This window comes from Equus caballus, chromosome 8 (genome assembly GCF_041296265.1).
Source record: "Equus caballus isolate H_3958 breed thoroughbred chromosome 8, TB-T2T, whole genome shotgun sequence".
NCBI lineage: Eukaryota > Metazoa > Chordata > Mammalia > Perissodactyla > Equidae > Equus > Equus caballus.
Genome location: NC_091691.1, coordinates 88397375 through 88416355, shown reverse-complemented (window position 1 = coordinate 88416355; position 18981 = coordinate 88397375). Strand labels below are relative to the sequence as shown.

Sequence of the window (18981 nt, the reverse complement as noted above, 5' to 3'; positions counted from 1 at the left end):
TGGGAAACCTACCACTGTGACATTTTGTGACATTTGTGACACTGTGAAAATGCCACAGGACATTTTCAGGCAGATAAATTTTGGAGAAGAGAACATACGCATTTGAGATTTAGACATTTTCATACAATGAAAAAAGTCTCCATGTACACCCTTGATTTCTCTAACTTGAAGACCACTGTTTTAGAAGATGTTTTTGTTAGAGGAAGCCTCTCCTGCCCAGATACAGTCAGCTGTAATGGTTCCATGACCCATTATCCACTTACGCGACATTCACTCTTTTTTCTCTCTCTCCCTGTCTCTCTCTGTCTTCCTCCCTTCTACACCCTCTCACACTCTCTCTTTCTATCTCTAGTTTCCCTCCTTACTTCCCTCTCTGTCTTTCCTTTCCTCCCTGCCTCCCTACTCTCATCCTCCACTTTGTCTTCTTCCCCACCTCTCTCTCTCTCTCTGTAACCACACACACACCATCTTACCAAGGAGACTGGGTCAGCAGTGGTCTGTACTTAATCACATCTTGTTTTGGAGCTAGCCCTCCTGTAAGGTCTTGGGAAGGGCCATTCTCATGACATGTCAATTTCCTGTACTCTGCTCTCAATGTCTGCCCTGGAAATTAGGACTTTATCTCCATGGTCTCTCAATTGCTGCCACCAGAAATGATACAGAAAACAATGAGGAAGCCAGAGTGCAGCTCCTCCTAAGCCTGTTTCATGAGGCCTTGGGCGGATAAGTACCACAACAGCCATGACCTCAGTCACTCTGTACCATTCTGTCTGGTCCTTCAAGACTCCTGAAGTCCCTCCTACTGCCAGTGCCATGACTTTCCCATTTGCTCCAACAGTCCTAATAACTACTATCTTGGCCCCATTCCTCCCAATAGATAACCATGAGGAAGTACAGCCTGATGACTATGGATTTCCCAGTGTCTGGTCTGTTCAGACTTATTCATGACCACATGGTGACAAATGTGTGTCTTACAGTTATGGAAAAATAGCTGGATGGTTTCTCTCCAAACTCTTACGTAATTTTTAGTTTGGATAATCAGATTGCTGTCTGCAGTAGATTGAATAGTATGCCTCAAAAATATTAGTCTACCAAGTATCTCAGGGTATGACCTAATTTGGGTATAGAAACTTTGCAGATATAATAGTTAACGTGAGGTAATACTGGCTTAGGGTGGGTCCTAATCCAGGGACTGGTACCCTTATCCCAGACAGAGAAGAAGGTCATGTAAAGATGGAGGCAGAGACTGAATACACAGCCAAGGAACACTAGGAAATACTGGAAACAAGAAGAAGCAAGAAACAATTCTCTCCCAGCACCTTCAGAGGGAGTGTGGTCCTGATGACATCTTGATTTAGAGTTCTAGCTTCCAGAAGTGTGAGAATATAAATTTCAGTTGCTTTAACCACCCAGGTTTTTGTACTTTATAAGGGCAGTCCTAGGAATCTAACACACTGCTTGAGAGTGGAGGAGGAGTCCTCTCTCATATTTTCTTCCCTACATTTCTGAATTCTCTTAATCTACTGTAGCAAGGAGCTAGTATTTCAGCAATTAAAAAATATTTTTAAAGAAGTAAATATAAACATCATTGGAACAATATTGTAAATCGAGTTAATATTGATCAAAATTCAATTTAATGCCCTGAATTTCAGGAAGAACTCTGTTTACATAAAGTACAATTAATGAACATGTTTTATCAAGTGATGCAACTGGGAGACTGAAGGAGGTAACGATAAATGCTCCTGGAAGTCATGAGGAGACACATGTTAAAGGTAAGATCATCTTCAGGAATACAGAGGAGGGTTCCAGAAGTAATGAAATGGGAAGTATATGGTGATGAGATGGGCTCAGATCTTTGGCTCAGGAAATGAGGCTTAGCAAGTCACTTCTCACCCAAAAGTAGAGGAACCTTGGCAAAGCTGCCTTGTCACTAAGTTCCTTCTTCTGTCATTATGCTAGAGACCACTCACTTAGTCCACTACCGAGTCACAGAAGATAACGAAGAATCCATTGTATGGAGAATGGATCACTGAAGAAGCCTTAAAAATAAGGTGATCAAACTTTACTTAACCATCCCTAAATTCAAAATGAATCTTCAAGAAACATTCATCCAAATGTAAGCAGCTAACAGTCAGTTATTCCTGGTTACAATGTCAGACTTGGTGAATAGAGAAAAATATCTCTCTTTGTGTTCCAAAGGCATGTTTATTCTACTGAAACATTAACACAGCTCCATAACAGAAGAGGTAGAAGGCAGTGTAATTTTTCTCATACCATCAGAAGATATAGAATTTTTATGTAAGAAAATTTTAACTAAGGACTGATTAAAATAATGTAAAATATCAACCATCAAAATGTTAAATATCAATCCAAATTAATGGACAGCAGGGCTGTATGAACAGCCCTAGAGATGGGAGATGTCAGAGGAGGGATGGAGCACAGAGGCGGGAGAGAAGGAAGGGAAGAGCCCTAAGCTGAGATAACAGGACCTGGAAACTCCTGGATTGGAGCTGTACCAGTGGATGGATGACCAGGAAGAATGTAGAGAGAAGAATGCCTGTGGGAGACCCTAGGAAAAGCAAAAGCCTGCATTAAGAGGTGGCAGTGGAAAGGGAGTTGAAGACAGGAAGTCAGAGATGTAGAGGAGAACTGAAGATAGAATTCCACGGAAGACAAGTCAACAGTGACAGATAGTTCAGAAAATTCACAGGCAAGGACTGAAAAAAGGGCTATCAGGAGGCTATTAGGAAGTCACCAATGGGCTTTAACAGGATTGTTTAAGAGGTATAATGAGGTTAGACCACAATGCATGCAGCAATAGATGTGAAATCTGCACTCATCTGGCAGAACCTCAAGCCGGAAAGGGCAAACCACACACATTCTCGATGTGGTTCAGTGTTTCTTCAGACAAATCAAATATAGAACAGATGGTTCTCGATGCTCATTATCATCAATCACAAATAGAAACCAAAGAATACCCACTGACATTTCCACATTTCTCAAGCACGCATGCCCCCTCATTTCCCAGAATTACATTTCAATCATCAGTCTTCCTACTCTTCCCACCAAACAAACGATAGCTACACATCAGATTTCAACATGTTTTTCTCCGCTGGACATTATATTTGGAGATCTATGCTCTCTCATACATGAATATGGGTCATTTATGTTCACTGCTGTAGGATATTTTATTGTATGAACCTAGTGTAATTTATTCATCTTCTGCTATAATACACATCTAAGTTGGTTCTATGTCCTTCCCTTGCCAACTGTACTGCAGTTGCTGCTCCCATACAAGTCTCCTTGAGCACACCATGTGAGTATATCAAGGGCATATATTTAAATAGAGAATTGGTGAATTGTAACAACATATTGCCAAATAGTCCCAAAGTAGTTGTACTAACAATTTCATTAGCATTTTATCAGTAATGCTCTTCTTCCACATACCAACAATCCTAAGTATTGAAGAATTGTCAGTATTACTGACGTTAATCTCACGGATATTTTCATTTCATTTTCCAGACCTAGGAAGATCAAGCATCTTATCACTGTAAAAATATATTAGTCTTTTAGGACTTATTTGTCAAGATCTATGATAAATATTTTTCAAATTTCAGTTGGAATTTAATTTCCAAGGCCCATCATAAGTAATCAGCAGATCCCACATTCTTCATAATCATTGTTGTCACTACAGCAAGTAAGTGCCACAGCCACTTGATGCTCCAACACGTTGTCTTCCACTCTCACTGCATGTTTTGCCTCCAACCCTGATAATCTGATGCTGCTGTATGCTGATACTAGCGCCCCATTTCTTCTTAGCAAGAGTTTCTCAATATGTGAGCAACCTGATTCCAGAATTCCATTTGAAGATGTTTTCCTAAAGCCACTTACTTACAGTGTTAGTCAAGGGCCTCACAAAAAACAAATGACATAGTCAAAATGGGGAATTAAGGGAAGTTTAATATGGGGACTACACAATGTATGGTCAGGATTAGGAGAAACCAAGAAAAGCTAGTGACCATCCCAGGGCTAGCAACAGTGGGGAGACATTGCTACCCCTAGACCTAAATGGCAAGGAGAAGAGTGGCTACCAAAATCCAGAGAAAGTAGCTGTAGTGCAGAAAAGGCAGCCCAATAGGATCTGTGGCCCTTAAGGAAGACAGCTACCCCTTGGCAACTGACCTGAGAGGGAGCTAAATGACTCGGCACCCTGACCTCCCTCAGCTGCAGATATACTCTTGTTGCTTTCCAAGGGACAAATGCAAGTGTTTGTTAGAGGACCAGACCCTGATTATGAGTCCCTACAACCTTCTGGGTCCACAGGAGGTTGAAAGAGTAAGGATGGAATTGGAGAAGCAAAATAAAGTCCCTAGCAAATCCACATGCCGTGTAATGAAATTTCTTTGTCCCTCCAGAAATTTGCAGCTCCGGTGGTACTCCAGAGACAGGCATCCACAATAATTAATATTACCTTTATATAAAGGGCATATTCAAATAGATAAGGAAAGATCATGGATCCACTGAAGAAAAGGTCAGAAAAAAATGACTTTTTTCACAAAGAAGAAAATTAGACTAGAGTGTACGATAAAACAAGAATGGAGTCCATTTGTTGACTATGAAATGAAAGTTTTTAAGTCACCCAGAATACTAAAAGCAGTTAGGATGAAGAGGAAAACCATAAAAGGGTATAGAGGCAACAGGTTACTTAGTGACTATTAAGGAGTGACATACAAGATGGTAGGTGGGAACGTAGTGATGTACTGCATGGCCCAAAACTTGAACTGAAGCATTGTTTACAGAGAAAGAACAATGGCTATAAAAGTCAGTGGGAATGAAAGAAAGAGAAGGCCAGTTGCCTGGTTTCACGGTGTGAAGATGGAGTGAGGAACTGCCCCTGAGAACCAACCAAGGAATATGCAGTCTTGGGTGACATCCATATTTCAGATAAAGGAAGGAGGAAGAGGAGGAGTTCCAGGAAAAGGGAGAGCCAGCATGGGTATTTCTTGGCAACAGAACAGAAAAGCCAAGATGAATCAGTGTCTGTGTGTGTCTGTGTGTGTGTGTGGAGGGGTGGTAGTTATAAGAAATCAACGAGGGACAGGGTTAGATTTGGTTGAAAGCATCGAGTAGGAGGACTGTCCTGGCTGGTATTGGAGGCAGGGAATGGGGAAAGAGTGGAGGTAAGATGAATTTCTCTCAGTCATCCATGATATAACTACATATGAGACCATTTCCCTAACTAACATCTTTTCAAATCTTCGTGGAATGGGTTCCCCCTGCGAAAATTAAAGCAAAATTAATTACCTCCATTCTCACATGATTCAAAGCGTACATATCTGTATGTACATCTGTATCTGTAGGGAATACAGCAATTGGCAGATATTCTTTTATTGATGCTTGAAGGATCATCTCCACTAACTGGTTTCTAACAGACAGACAGAACCACATACCTGGTAAGAAGAAAGAAATAAAAGTTCCCCTAAGATTTGCAACTTAACAATGCTGACAAGTCTTCACGCCCTTCACAAGGAAGTATACTTCAGGAAAACAAAGGAGATGTTTCTTAACCAACCTATAAAGGGATTAGAAATAGCAGGGTGGTTCCTGAAAAAGTGATTTCTTCTTGAGTTTTACCGTGTGTCTAGATTGCTGGAACAAATTGGCACATATTCAGAAATAAAAACATAAGTTGGCAAGAATTTACATGTAAAAACTTCTGAAAATTGCTGAGTCTTCAGTGACACCATATGACATCAGGATGTCACAATCCTCTCTATTAAATGCCAGGGGCACTTCTCAGAAACAGAAAAAAATGTATGAAATGGTTTCTCATTTGGACTAACCCAAGCTCTCTTTAAATTTAAGCAAACTCGTGATCCTTATTAATTAGTGCCTCTTCCTCAAACTCAACCTCTGCGTGACAAATCTTGACAGCTTAGTCTTGAGAAATCAGCCTTGGTCAAAAGCTTCCTTCCATAGGTCTGTCCCCTTGAAGGCCACATATCCCACTTTGTCACTGTAGTTCTTCCATGCCAGGCTGAGCTTCTTGCTTCTGTCTGTGGGGACTGGGTCCTTTTCTCTTTGAGCACAAAGAAACTCATCTGGCTGCTATTCCAGGAACTTCAGCCCTATCTAGTGACAGTGGCTTATAGTGCAATCTTGACTGAGACACTCCTATTCCTCATGTCTGTAATTTTTCATCCTGCATCTTTTCCCTTGGCATTTTCTCCTATCTCTTGACGTACCCCTTAGTTGATCAAAACTCCATTAGTCCACAACCCCCTCACCCTATCCAGTCTCAACTCAAGGATCTTTTGCATGACAACCCCATTCAGGGATCACTATGCATATATTGTTGGAGGACACTAAGAGCAGCATGGCCTGGGGAGGGGGATCTGGCAGGGAAAATCTTTCAGTTTGAGAAACCCAGATCATCTTCTCCCTTCTGCCTCCGACCTCCATCCTCTCTGCATCTGGGACCTTGTAGTAGGTGAATCTTCCTGTGAATTCTTGGTGTGCTGGGACTAGAGACCCTGCTCATGGTAGATATTAAAAAGGACCCACAACGATAACTAGTGGTGGAGAAGCATAGAGAAACCAGAACTCTTATACATATATTCCCACCATATTCTGGTGGGAGTGTAAAATGGTCTGGAACTATGTCCATACAGACGGAATCTAAAAAACATAATAATAAGAAATTTAAAAAATAAAATAAAACTTTAAAAATCAATCTTTGGGACTGGCCCCATGGCCGAGTGGTTAAGTTCGCGCACTCTGCTGCAGGCGGCCCAGTGTTTCATTGGTTTGAATCCTGGGCGTGGACATGGCACTGCTCATCCAGCCACGCTGAGACAGCGTCCCACACACCACAACTAGAAGGACCCACAACTAAGAATATACAACTATGTACCAGGGGGCTTTGGGGAGAAAAGGGAAAAAAATAGAATCTTAAAAAAAAAATCAATCTTGAAGATACAAAGAACTGATTAAGGCTTGCCAGAGGTAGGAGGTGGGGGGGGGGCAGTGAAATGGGTAAGCGTGGTCAAAAGGTACAAACTTCCAGTTATACGATAAATAGGATCTAGATGGAATGTGCAGCACAGTGACTATGGTTAATCTATATTCTATTATATATTTGAAAGCTGCTAAGAAAGTAGATTTTAAAGTTCACATCAAAAAGAAAAAAATTTGAACCATGTGTGGTGATGGATGCTAACTAAACTTATTGTGGTAATCATTTCACAAAATATATGTTAAATCATTATGTTGTATACCTTAAACTAATTCAATGTTGTGTCAATTATATCTCAATTTAAAAAATAAAAATAAGCAAAAGGAATTGGTATACAAGAGTTCATATCAGCATTATTCACATATCCACAAATTGGACTCAACTAAAATGTCCACTGATTCATGAAAGGATAAAAAACTGTGTTATATCATACAAAAGAATATTATTTAGCCATGAAAAGAAATAAAGCACCGATACATGCTACAACATGGATGAACCTTGAAAATATTATGCTGAGTGAAAGGAGCCTGATACAAAAGGCAACATACTGTGCAAATCCATTAATGTGAAACGTCCAGAAAGACAAGAAGTAGATTAGAGGTTTCCGGGGACTGCGGTGAGGGGAGAACTGTGGAGGGGTTTCTTTGGGGGGTGATGAAATTATTCTGGAATTAGGCCATGATAGAAGCACAACCTTGATGAAAAACTAGTGACTGGTATATTTTAAAAATGGGAACCTTATGGTATATAAATTAAATCTCAGTTAGAAAGTCGGTCCCCAGTAGAAACACCCCTACCCCAGAGGTAGGGGAGCTATGGGGCTGGATGCCCTGGAACAACAGTCTTCTCCCCGGCCGCAGCCAGGCCTCCAGGGACAGTGCACTCTGTGGCAAAATACTTCCTCTGTCCACCTCCTTTCCTTCTCAGAGTTACTCATTTACTAAATCCCAGCTTGATAGAGCTGTTAGTGGGAATGTACAGTTGGGCATGATTTTACGCTCTCTCTGAGGCCCTGACTCAGAGGAAATCACCCCAAATCCACTCCCACTCACAGTTCTTGGTGTCTCAGGATGGGGCCCAAGATGGTGCCTGAAAGGACAGCCTTCCCTCCTGGTGACTGTGGGACCTGCAGAGGAGAGTTTGGGGGCTGAGCACTTGACACATCCCCACCCCTTTGGATTCTGTCAAGGAATCATCTCTGCTGAGAGTGCAGAAGAAAATGGTTCTCTACATTTCAACATAAGGAGACCGTCTTTGTAAACCCAGCGTCTGTCTGACACAGTTGGGATGGTGGATCCACATTGCAGGGTCCTGAGCCAGAGTGTATCCCTGAATATCACACAATGCAATTCACGACAGTAGAAACCTGGGCTTCTGTTGAACCTCTGTGTGGCTTACTTATGTCATCTGTGAAATGGGGACAACAAAGGGACCTGCCTCAATGAGTTGTTAAGATGTAAATGAGCAAATAGATATCCCTGCTCAATAAAAGCCAGTAGTTTTTAATATTATTCTCTTTATTGGAACAGCATGAAAATGAAGAGAATAAGGCTCCCGTGACAATGAACATAACCATATATTTATCCAAAAAACATGAAAACACTAATTCAAAAAGAAAATTCATCCCTATGTTCATTGCAGTATTATTCACAATATCCAAGACTTGGAAGCAACCTTAATGCCCATCAACGGATGAGCGGATAAAGAAGTTGTGGTATATATAACAATGGAATGCTACTTCTCCATTAAAAAAAAAGACAAAATCATGTCATGCAACAACATGGATTGACCTTAAGGGCATAATGCTAAGCAAAATAAATCAGATGGACAAAGACAATTCCCATCTGCCTTCACTCATATGTGGAAGATAAACACACAAACACACAGACACAGAGAACTGATTGGTGGCTACCAGAAGGGAATAGAGTGGGGGAAGGCAAAAGGAGGGAAGGGGCACATATGTCTGATGATGGATGACAGCTAGACTTTTGGTGGTGAATACGCTGCAGTCTATACAGAAGTCTGAACACCTGATCACCTGTGCACCCAAAATTACTAAATGTTAAAACCAACGTGACCTCAATGAAAATTTTAAAAGGAAGAAATTAACCATAGCATTCAAAGAACACCTTGTTCGCATTTTTTCTTGTGAGCATTTGACCCAGACGTTCATTCACTGAATCTGGAAGTGATGTTCTAAAAGACAGGGTGACAAAGAAATGTCATGATTCTGGAGATGAAATGGTTCATTTCTGTTTCATATTAAAACAAAGTTTAGACTGCTGCCATGCAAATAATCCCTGTTTGTATCAATTGTTCTTTTCACTGTGGGCATGTTAACACTGCAAGGTGAATGACCTTCACACTGACCTTAGAAAAGCAGGAAAAATCGGGGACTGGTTGCAAGGAGCCTGGGGAGGTAACAAGGAGGTCTTCTGTCTAGGTACAGCCTTTAGGAGAAGGCAAGGGATTCCTGTTCTCCATGTACTGCTGCGACACCTCATCAGTATCTCTCTAGGCTGAAACTTCGAGCTATTTTCCTGAATATACAGAGTAATTACAAACAAAACCAACAGGTTGAACAGCACTTTTAGAACATTAAATAGAAAATGTAAGCTTTTTAATTGTTTGCATTAGAATGAGCCTTAAAGACTATTCAACATCCAAGGGGAGAAAGAGGGTTATTCCAGGGGTTATTTCTGGGTGAGTGGAGCTCAGAGCATGAGAGAAAGTGGGATTTTACCTATATTCTGACTGGTGTTTAAAGGCACTTCTGTGCATTTCATGTGAGACAATGACTGCTGATGATTGCAGGCCCACAATTTTTTCTGCAGGTGAAAAGGAAATACAGTAACAGAACAATAAGCATGACTTTTTTTCTCATAAATATTTCATGTTCATGAAGGTGAGGCTTAGCCTGGTTAAGAAATCAAAAGTTGATTTACTTGAAATTCCAGCAGCACTGAGCAATGGGAGGTGGCAAGAGAGAGGTACATATTCAGGATCTCACCATTCACCACACATAGGCTTACAGGCTCCCTGCCCACCTCTGCTTCCTCCAGAAACACAGGTAAGTGCTTCCAGCTGTTCCAGCTTAACAGCATGAATCATTTTTGAAAATAATAAAATGATGTCTTTAATATCATGCATCTATTCATTCTGTTTGATTGTATTTTAATTATTCTGCTAGGGAAAAATTGAAACACCTTCTTCATCTGATTTATCTGTCTCTAATGTATTTACTTCTAGTGAAGCAAATGCTCCTTTAAGAGCACATTTGGTGGAGGGGAGGGTGTCTGGTACCCACGGAGGCTTGAAGGAAAAGGCATAAAGCTGCCTCATGGGAGCTGGCTGGATGTCATCCACATGGGTCGTGGTCTTGTTGATATAAAACATTTAATACCCAGGCCTAAGACAGCCGGAGATGAAAGAAAGACAAAGAAGTTCCATTAATTTTTCACAAAAGTTTTTCTAAAGAGTAATTTTGATAATCTTCTAATCATGAAATTTATACATGTACATTGAGAAAGACTTGAAAAGTAAAAAGGTGAAGAACTTTAGCTGCCGGAATCCCACAACCCCCATATAAGTCGTTCCTTCTAAGAAAATTTCATTATAGACTAAACTTACCTTCAGTAAACTCATTATCCAATGAACCTGATGCTTCTGCAGGAGTTCCAGATCACACTAAGGCCGCCATGAATTCACTCAGTGAAGCAAACACCCACTTCGCACTTGATCTGTTCCAACAGTTCAAAAAATCAGAGAAGGACAACATCTTCTATTCCCCTCTCAGCATCACATCAGCGTTAGCCATGATGTACTTAGGGGCCCAAGGAAACACTGCGCTCCAAATGGGCAAGGTAGGTGTCAGCTCCCTTTACATTCACCTGTTTAGACTGATTTCTCTGTTGGCTTGTGTGCAGATGCTCACAGATCTGGTTGCCCCCAGAGGTAGCACAGGGGACTGAGCAAGCATTCCCATAACTGGGTGAGCACAGGGCTGTGGGGGGGCATGTGCCCTCCCCCAGTGCCCTGTCCCATCTGCTTCCCTGTGCCTAGGTTTCCTTGGGGAGCTGGGATCAACCCTACAATTGCTCAACAACCAGAGGTGAGGCTTAAACGCCAGAGCACTTGCAGAAGTGATGCACTGACTTAAATCCATGGGAAACATCTTCACATGATTCCTCAGCCATGAATGAATAATCAGGATTCTTTCAAGCGGCTGGTGATTAACCAGCTTAGCTGTAGTTTTCAAGGAACAAAGGCTTACACTGAAGTTTTCTTTATTCTGTTTCCTTTGGTTCTTACTGTTCTTTTTATTTTCAGTTGGTCTGGAAGTTTCTTCTGTTTATTAGCTTGGGTTTATCTCTGGGTTTCTTTGTTTCTTTTTTTAAATTTCCCACTGTGGACAGATCTTTTGAGTAAAGTTTTCTTGTCCCGCTTCCCTTCTCTTCCAGGTCCTTCACTTTAATGAAGTCGCAGACAACGCAAGAGAAAGACCTACAACAGCTCATGTGAGTCACAGAGCATTTGGCTCTAGAAGGAGAAACATATATCCAAGAGGGTCAAGGTTTAAACTGGAGATCTCAGTGAAAAGTCCATTTTTAGGGGAAATTTTGAGCAAAATACACGAGATAAGCAGTGTTGTTTCTCATCTCATATTACATACTTATTTATTTCATTTTTTTTTAATTCTTGAGAGGAGATCAGCATTTGCATAAAAGCATTGGTTCTGACACTGGAAGACTAGCTTCAAATTCCTGCCCTGCTATTCACGAACAGGAGAGGTGGGCAGGCACATTTGCTCTGCAAAACACTGACCTCTTGCCAGTAAACTGGCAGTAGTGAAAGACCTGCCTCAGTACATGCAAACATTACAACAGCGCCTGGGTTATGGGAAACCCTAATAAATGCTATATGTCATTATTATCGAATAACAATAATCATAGTAATCAAAATAATGTTGCTAAGACAATATAATTTTAATTAGCTCATAGATGGGATTAACAGAAATAAGCATACATCTAAGTATATTTTGGAAAATAATGAATGAAGTCTACAGTTTATAGCCTTAATATTCTAAAGGGTTAGCTAGCAAGTGGAAGGTTCTGGATTCAGACAGGCATATGTTCAACTATTGGCTCTACTACCTTGTCTCTCTTAGGAGAGGTTATTTAATTCTCTGGGCTTTCCGGTTTTCATCTGAATTGGACTAAAGGTTTAAAGTTACTGATGTAAAGCCATAGGAGTGTACCAGGCACATACAGTTCCTAACTTGGAGTATGACCATCATGAGGAAGAGACATAGATCACAGTCAACAGGTTTCACAAGATAATACCACCTAGGAGTGTACATGGCTTCATATCTTCTCATATCATAGCACCATTGAAATACACAAATTCAACATTCTCATAACACTGATGGCTGTCAAAATGAAAATGGTTCTAGCCCTTAAGGAGCTTAAGTTTAGCTGGCAAGATTAACCTAACCATTTTTACCAATTGGAAGACAATGCAATGATGGAATGGTGTTGCATCTGTAGTTCAAAAGAAAAAAGACAGGATTATTTAGAACAGAAGCAAATAATTTCCTGGAAGAGGCTGAATAGAAAACTTTGGGAAAATATTTGAGATAAAATACACCAATATCAGGAAATAATGACAAATGTCATCTGCAGGGTTACCAAACTTTAGGTATGGATCTAACAGATTTACATGTATTTAGTACTTACATTGACAGAGAATGTAGTGAGCTCACTTTTTGATGTTTGAAGGCTGAAAAGTTGGGAAATGTGCATCACCAATTTCAAAAGCTTCTGACGGGATTAAAGAAATCAACTGATGCCTATGAGCTGAGCATCGCCAACAGGCTCTATGGAGAAAAGAAGTTTCAGTTTCGTCAGGTAAGCTTCACTGGCCTGCCACACCTTTAATCTGCATCCTAGGTCCTCTGTCTTCCAATCACCAAATGGAGGAGAGTGAGCAGATGAGCCTGGTTGACCCCTATGAGGAGAATTTACCCAGGGTGCAAGACTCTGTTGCCACAACTACACCCAATGGAGTATACTAGAGCCTGACCATCGACCAAGAAAGTGTGGGTTTAGGGATGACTTTATGACCAAAGGGCAGGCTCAATAGCACAATGAGTCATGAGATACCCCTAATGGTCTCACACTGTTCAGTCACATAGTACGAATTTTGGTGGGCAATGGCCCAGGAAATGTATGGTGAATGGGATACTGATGAGATGGGCAGGCTTGATGTGTCTTGGGGAAATACCAAGGAATACTGAATGCCCAGGATGGAAGATAGAAGCAAAGGTCAGAACCTTAAGAGTTGATATTACTGGAGAGGAGTCCCAGAAGCACACCATCTCCTTTGGAGAAACAAGCTTTGCAGTTTGCAACCCACAGCCTCTTCTGCTCCTGCCTTTGTCAGATGGTACTGTGCTTCAGAGACCTCATTCTTGTGCCAGCCTGTACTTCCCTTTCACATTACCCAAAATGGTGTTGTACAAAAATACACGTGGAGAAGAAAATGTAGATGTCTCTAGAGTCTTGATTCCTGTGCTATATTTTGTTAACATTGAAAATAAGCAACTTGAGAATACATAGTTAATAATAAATTGCTCAATTTCTCCTTTCTTCCTTCCCATCTCAAAGGAATACATGGAAAATGTTAAGAAATTTTACCTTGCCAGTGTGGAATCTGCTGATTTTAAAAATGCTGCAGAAGAAAATCGCAAGAAGATTAATTCCTGGGTGGAAAGCCAAACAAATGGTAGAGTATGAGTGATCACCCATAAAGAAACACATTGAGTCCCCGCTCTGAATGAACCCTGCGCTTGACACTGCATGGGGTTCTGGGAGAGGGAGAAGAGATGAGGTTGCAGAGAGGGTGGGGGGGCACTACAGATGGTGGAATGTTTCAAGTCAATGTGGAGAGAAACAATGGGAACCCAGGAGGGATCACAGGACCAACTACCTAGAAAAACAGCTGGAGATTTATGTTTGCTCGTGGCCACGGATGACAAAATCTTTGTGGACTCCAAATTCTGCTCAGACCCCATCTTGGGTTCTCATTCTTTACTTTAAATCAGAAGCTTAACTTCTGTATATGGTTTCCTAGAGAAACATTAGATATGGTTCTCGTCTCCTTTCTTAACTTGGAAACAAGCAGCACTCCTGTAAACTGGGCTCCTCGTCACCTGCCGCTGGAGCTGCCTGCCCACTTCTCCATCCCCACATCCTGCAGGGACTATCCCAGCTGTCTTCCCCATCCAGGGCAGAGAGTTTGACAAACTCTCCATCCTGTGAACCCCTATCCTGCCTACCACTCTCATTGAGGCCAAACGTACAGCAATTCAAAGTGGAGAATGAAGACGAAGATATGCTAGTGAATGGTTTCTGATGGCACAGGGCAAATGCTTCAGATAATAGAGCCCGTGCCACTTGTCCTAAAGAATAACCAAGGCCTACTTCCTCTGACAAGTGAGCTCAAAGTTTAAAAAAACAGAAAAGAAGTAAGGGAGGGAGGAGTGATGACTGGAGGTATGGAAGAACTGAGGGAGAGAGTGTGAAGGGAATGGATTTGTTGAAAGAGTAGCTGAAATCCATTTATCAATATTTGGTGTGAGAGGACTGAAGTTCCCCACAGACAGAGACTCTGAACACCTTTCCAGTGAAAAGAAGAGTCATCCCCATCAGGGGTAACTCCATCAGGCTGGTGCCATGAGGAAAGTGCTACCTCGTGAACTATTAGTCAAGTAGTCCCTAAAGTGGTGACTTGTGTGAATAATTAATGATCAGTTGTAACTTTGAAAGCATCTTTTAGACAAACCACTTGAACTTCTATGATGGACTTTTGTTTTTCTTTTTATTGCAGGAAAAATCAAGGATGTGTTTCCCCCTCACTCTCTTGAGTCCGCCATTCTGGTTCTGGTGAATGCAGTCTATTTCAAAGGGCAGTGGGACGAGAAATTCGACAAAAGAAGAACTGTGGAGGAAAAATTTTGGCTGAACAAGGTATTGTCTAAAATTTTTTTATGATGACAATGTAGTTAGTTACTTATGGAATGTTAAATGTAAACTCATATCTGATAGAATGTACAACTTCAGGTTGTAATAAAATTTACATGGCTGTATTTTCTTCTTTCATTTTTTTGACTTTATTTGGTTGCTAATACTTGAAGAAACTCTTCCTCTAATTCACAAATTTCCCAGATCATCTCTTAGAAAAAGGATGTGTTTGGTATCTCAACAGTATTATCTTTGTTTGAATTATGCCTCACTTGGCATTTCTTTGCCACATTAATTACTGCAGGATACCAGCAAATCCGTGCAGATGATGAAACAAAAGAGTTTCTTTAATTTCACTGACCTGGAGGACATGCAAGCCAAGATCCTGGAAATACCATACAAAGGCAAAGATCTAAGCATGATGTTGCTGCTGCCAAATGAAGTGGATGGTCTGCAGAAGGTAATAGCTTCTACCTCCAATTCTTCATACTATTGCCCGATTTCCTAGTAGCACTCTGCTTGTATGGGCTGTTCATTGGAAGTGGTGCTCACAGAGTGTTGGTGATGTCTGGCGGCGCTCAGGAATACAGTACTTTTCTTCTCTGCATGCAGTCTAAAGGAGAATTGTTAAGGAGAACCTGGCATCATACTACATTCCATAAAATAATTATCTCAAGTATCACAGTGTGATATGGAAGAATATAGAGAAAATCTTAACATCAGATGTCTCATTACTATTCTGATGAAAATATGAAATGTCAGCTCAGAAAAAAATATACCTAGGCACACACCTATAATATTTTGCAGCCATAAGATCCTCTGATATAGTCCAGGGTATTCATTTGAAGACAAGGAAACTAAGACTCAGATGAACATGACACATGGAAAATATATGCAAGTTCACTCATAAACAAAACCAAGAAAATTGAAACAATAGGCACCATTTTGCATGCTAAATCACAGTGGTTTGGGGACAGTGGGCAAATAGATTTACCTCGATGCATACTTTTCAATTTAGAAGTACTCTGTCCCTAGGAGCTCAAAAGTCATTCAGTGCCCCATTCCTCTAAGTAAAAAAAAAAAAAAGGAAATTTTACTCTTAGCACTGCTATAATGGTTGAAGTTAATGTGAAAAATATCAATAACAATATCTGAAATAGTAAGGATATTCCAATAATGGCCCTCAGCAATTACTATAATCGTTGATGATGATGCTGAAGTTGTGGTGAACTTGCCACACCCAAAATATATATTGTGGCAACCCTGGAAATTGGAGATCCTCAGGGAAAGTAACATGGCAATGTATGTGAGGGACCATTACAATATTCATCCTCTAGTTCAGCAATCATTATCAATGACATCTCAGTCCTGGGATTTGATCCTAAGCTAACTAATACAAAGAAGGCAACAGCTTTTGGACAGAAATGGCTCAAAATAATGAATGCTTTAAAAATATCAAGTAAAGATATATATATTGAATATCAATTTAATGGTAATTTTATGTAACAAATTAAACTTGATTAGAGAAATATATAACTATATGGCAAAAATTTATAAATAGGCCAAGCAAGAAAAAGGAATAAAAATATGTTGTATGCTATAAATGCAGCATGTAAAAAATTATGTACAAAAGGGCATTAATGAGAGAAGACTATTAAAACATGAAACATGGAGTGGGCTGGCAGCTTAAGAAATAGAGACATATAGTTCATCTCTTACAAAATAATTTTATTTAAAGGTTCTTTTGTTTTATATATGTTTTATATATATAATATACAGTACAGAAGAATCCATTTGTTTATAGGTATTATACAGAAGATTCAGTTTATTATATATATGAAAAATTTCTGTACTTACATTTACTGTTAAAATAAATGTTTCCATGATTCACTCCAATGTTAAGGTATGTTCAATGTCCACTGAGAATCACTTCATTGTTCCTTTTGTCCATTGTTACAGCTTGAAGGTAAACTCACTGCTGAGAAACTAATAGAGTGGACAAGCTCACAGAATATGAGGGAGAAAGAAGTAGATTTATATTTACCTCGGTTCAAAGTGGAAGAGAGCTATAACCTCGAGGAAGTGCTGATGTCCATGGGGATGGTGGATGCCTTCAGTACACGGGAAGCCAACTTCCTGGGCATAGCAGAGAGCAAAGGTCTCGTGTTGACAAAAGTTGTACACAAGTCCTTTGTGGAGGTGAATGAGGAGGGCACGGAGGCTGCAGCTGCTACAGGCGGAGTAGTTGGTATAACATCACTACCAATTTATGAAAGTTTCCACTGTGATCACCCTTTCCTGTTCTTCATCAAGCACAATAACACCAACAGCATCCTCTTCTTGGGCAGAATCTCTTCCCCTTAGATGCAATTAACCTGCTACTAACTTAGGGAGAAGTTCACACTTCTTCCAAAACATTGATTGCAGAAATACTAGTTCTCTTTAACTCTTTTTCCTTTCCAATCTTATAGTTATCACCAAGAATGTAATGATTGAAAGCATACTGTCTATCTCTCTCTTTCTACAAACACGTGTAAACTGACTTCATTTCCCCATGATGATTCCCTTTGCACAAAATGTTCAAGATAAGCTGAAAGAATATTTCAATACTTTATCTTCTCCTAATTTTTAAATATAATATCTGCTATTTCAAAACTCTTATCTGATAATGAAACTTACTAAGATAGCACCCACATTTGCTAGAATTTAGGTAATATTTAGGGACATATATGTCTAAATTTTTTGATTTTATGAAACGCATTATCATAAAAGTGACTTATTCATATTATTTGTTGCTTTTTCCTTTTATTTTTCTTTTTAACAAAGTGAAAGTGGCCCACCATACATAGGAAATAAAATTCAGAAATATATTATCACATAAATAAGAAAATTCAACATACAAGAGGGCATGATGAGGCTGAAGCATAGGCTCATGCCAGAACGTGAAAGACTTTGTATCCCACTTTAATAACTTTCTATTTTATCCTAAAATAAATGGAAAGCCATTACAGCTTTGTTCACTTGTTGTCCAAAGGAGAGAATGAGATCATTTTATCTACGTCTTTAAGATATATCCCTAGTTATTAAGATGTAAATGGATGTGAGGGAATAACAGCATGGATACAGTGAGATTAATGAGTAAACTTAGAATGTCAGGAGTGGAGACTGAGAGAAACAGTTATCTGTGAGAATTATTTAGGAAGTAAAAATCCATAGAATTCTGGCAACATATTATTTATGGCAGAAATGGGAGACAGAAGCCAAGAATGATGCCCATAGTTTCTGGTCTAACCAAACAGTAGGACAGAAGAAGATTTTGTTTCGGGGAGAAGATAAGAACCCAGGTTTAAGTTTGCATTTGTTGAATTCTGATTTCTTTTCAGATATCCAAATGGAGTTGTCTAGTAAGCACTTGAACATGAGTCTGGAGCTCGGATGCAGGATATAATCTGAAGCTCTAAACTTGTGATGCGCAACAGGAAACTTACAGAGTTAATGAATAAAAGTAGTAGCTTTAAAAATTGGAGAAAAAAGGAAAGGTGGCTAAAGGCAAGAATGGAGTCCTAGGCAGAGAGTATAAAGTGATAAGAGCACCCAGTGAAGTGACCTTGAAGTATGTCAATATATGAAGGTCAAGAGTGGACAATTTTTATTTTCTGGAACACAGCTTTTCTTAGGGGGCTGTATTCATTTAAAATCCTTTCCAATAAGTCCTGAATCTCAGCTAATAACATAAACCTTGAATTTTGGAGGATTTGAGAAAGCTCTAAATTTTCTTCAGCAGAATCCAGCAGCCCAAGAACAGAGCAGAGGAAGGAGATGTTTCACCATTAAGTGTGAGATTTGGTCAAGGGAACTGACAGACTGGCAAGAGTGTGGGTAACATGAGTAAACCATGCAGTGAACAGGCTGGGAAGGGAAGGCAAGGCAGGAGGCAGTTGCCTG

General features: G+C 40.0%; 1 protein-coding gene across 1 annotated transcript; it reads left to right on the top strand.

Moving 5' to 3' along the window:
- The first annotated feature begins 9946 nt into the window (after window positions 1-9946).
- LOC100051301 (serpin B3) lies at window positions 9947-18056 on the top strand. Its single transcript, XM_001491366.4, has 8 exons — window positions 9947-10085; window positions 10688-10878; window positions 11476-11532; window positions 12793-12921; window positions 13681-13798; window positions 14903-15042; window positions 15341-15496; window positions 16996-18056. Exons 2-8 carry the CDS (start codon window positions 10714-10716, stop codon window positions 17398-17400), a joined length of 1170 nt encoding a protein of 389 aa, XP_001491416.2. The 5' UTR covers window positions 9947-10085; window positions 10688-10713; the 3' UTR covers window positions 17401-18056.
- Window positions 18057-18981: the final 925 nt, after the last annotated feature.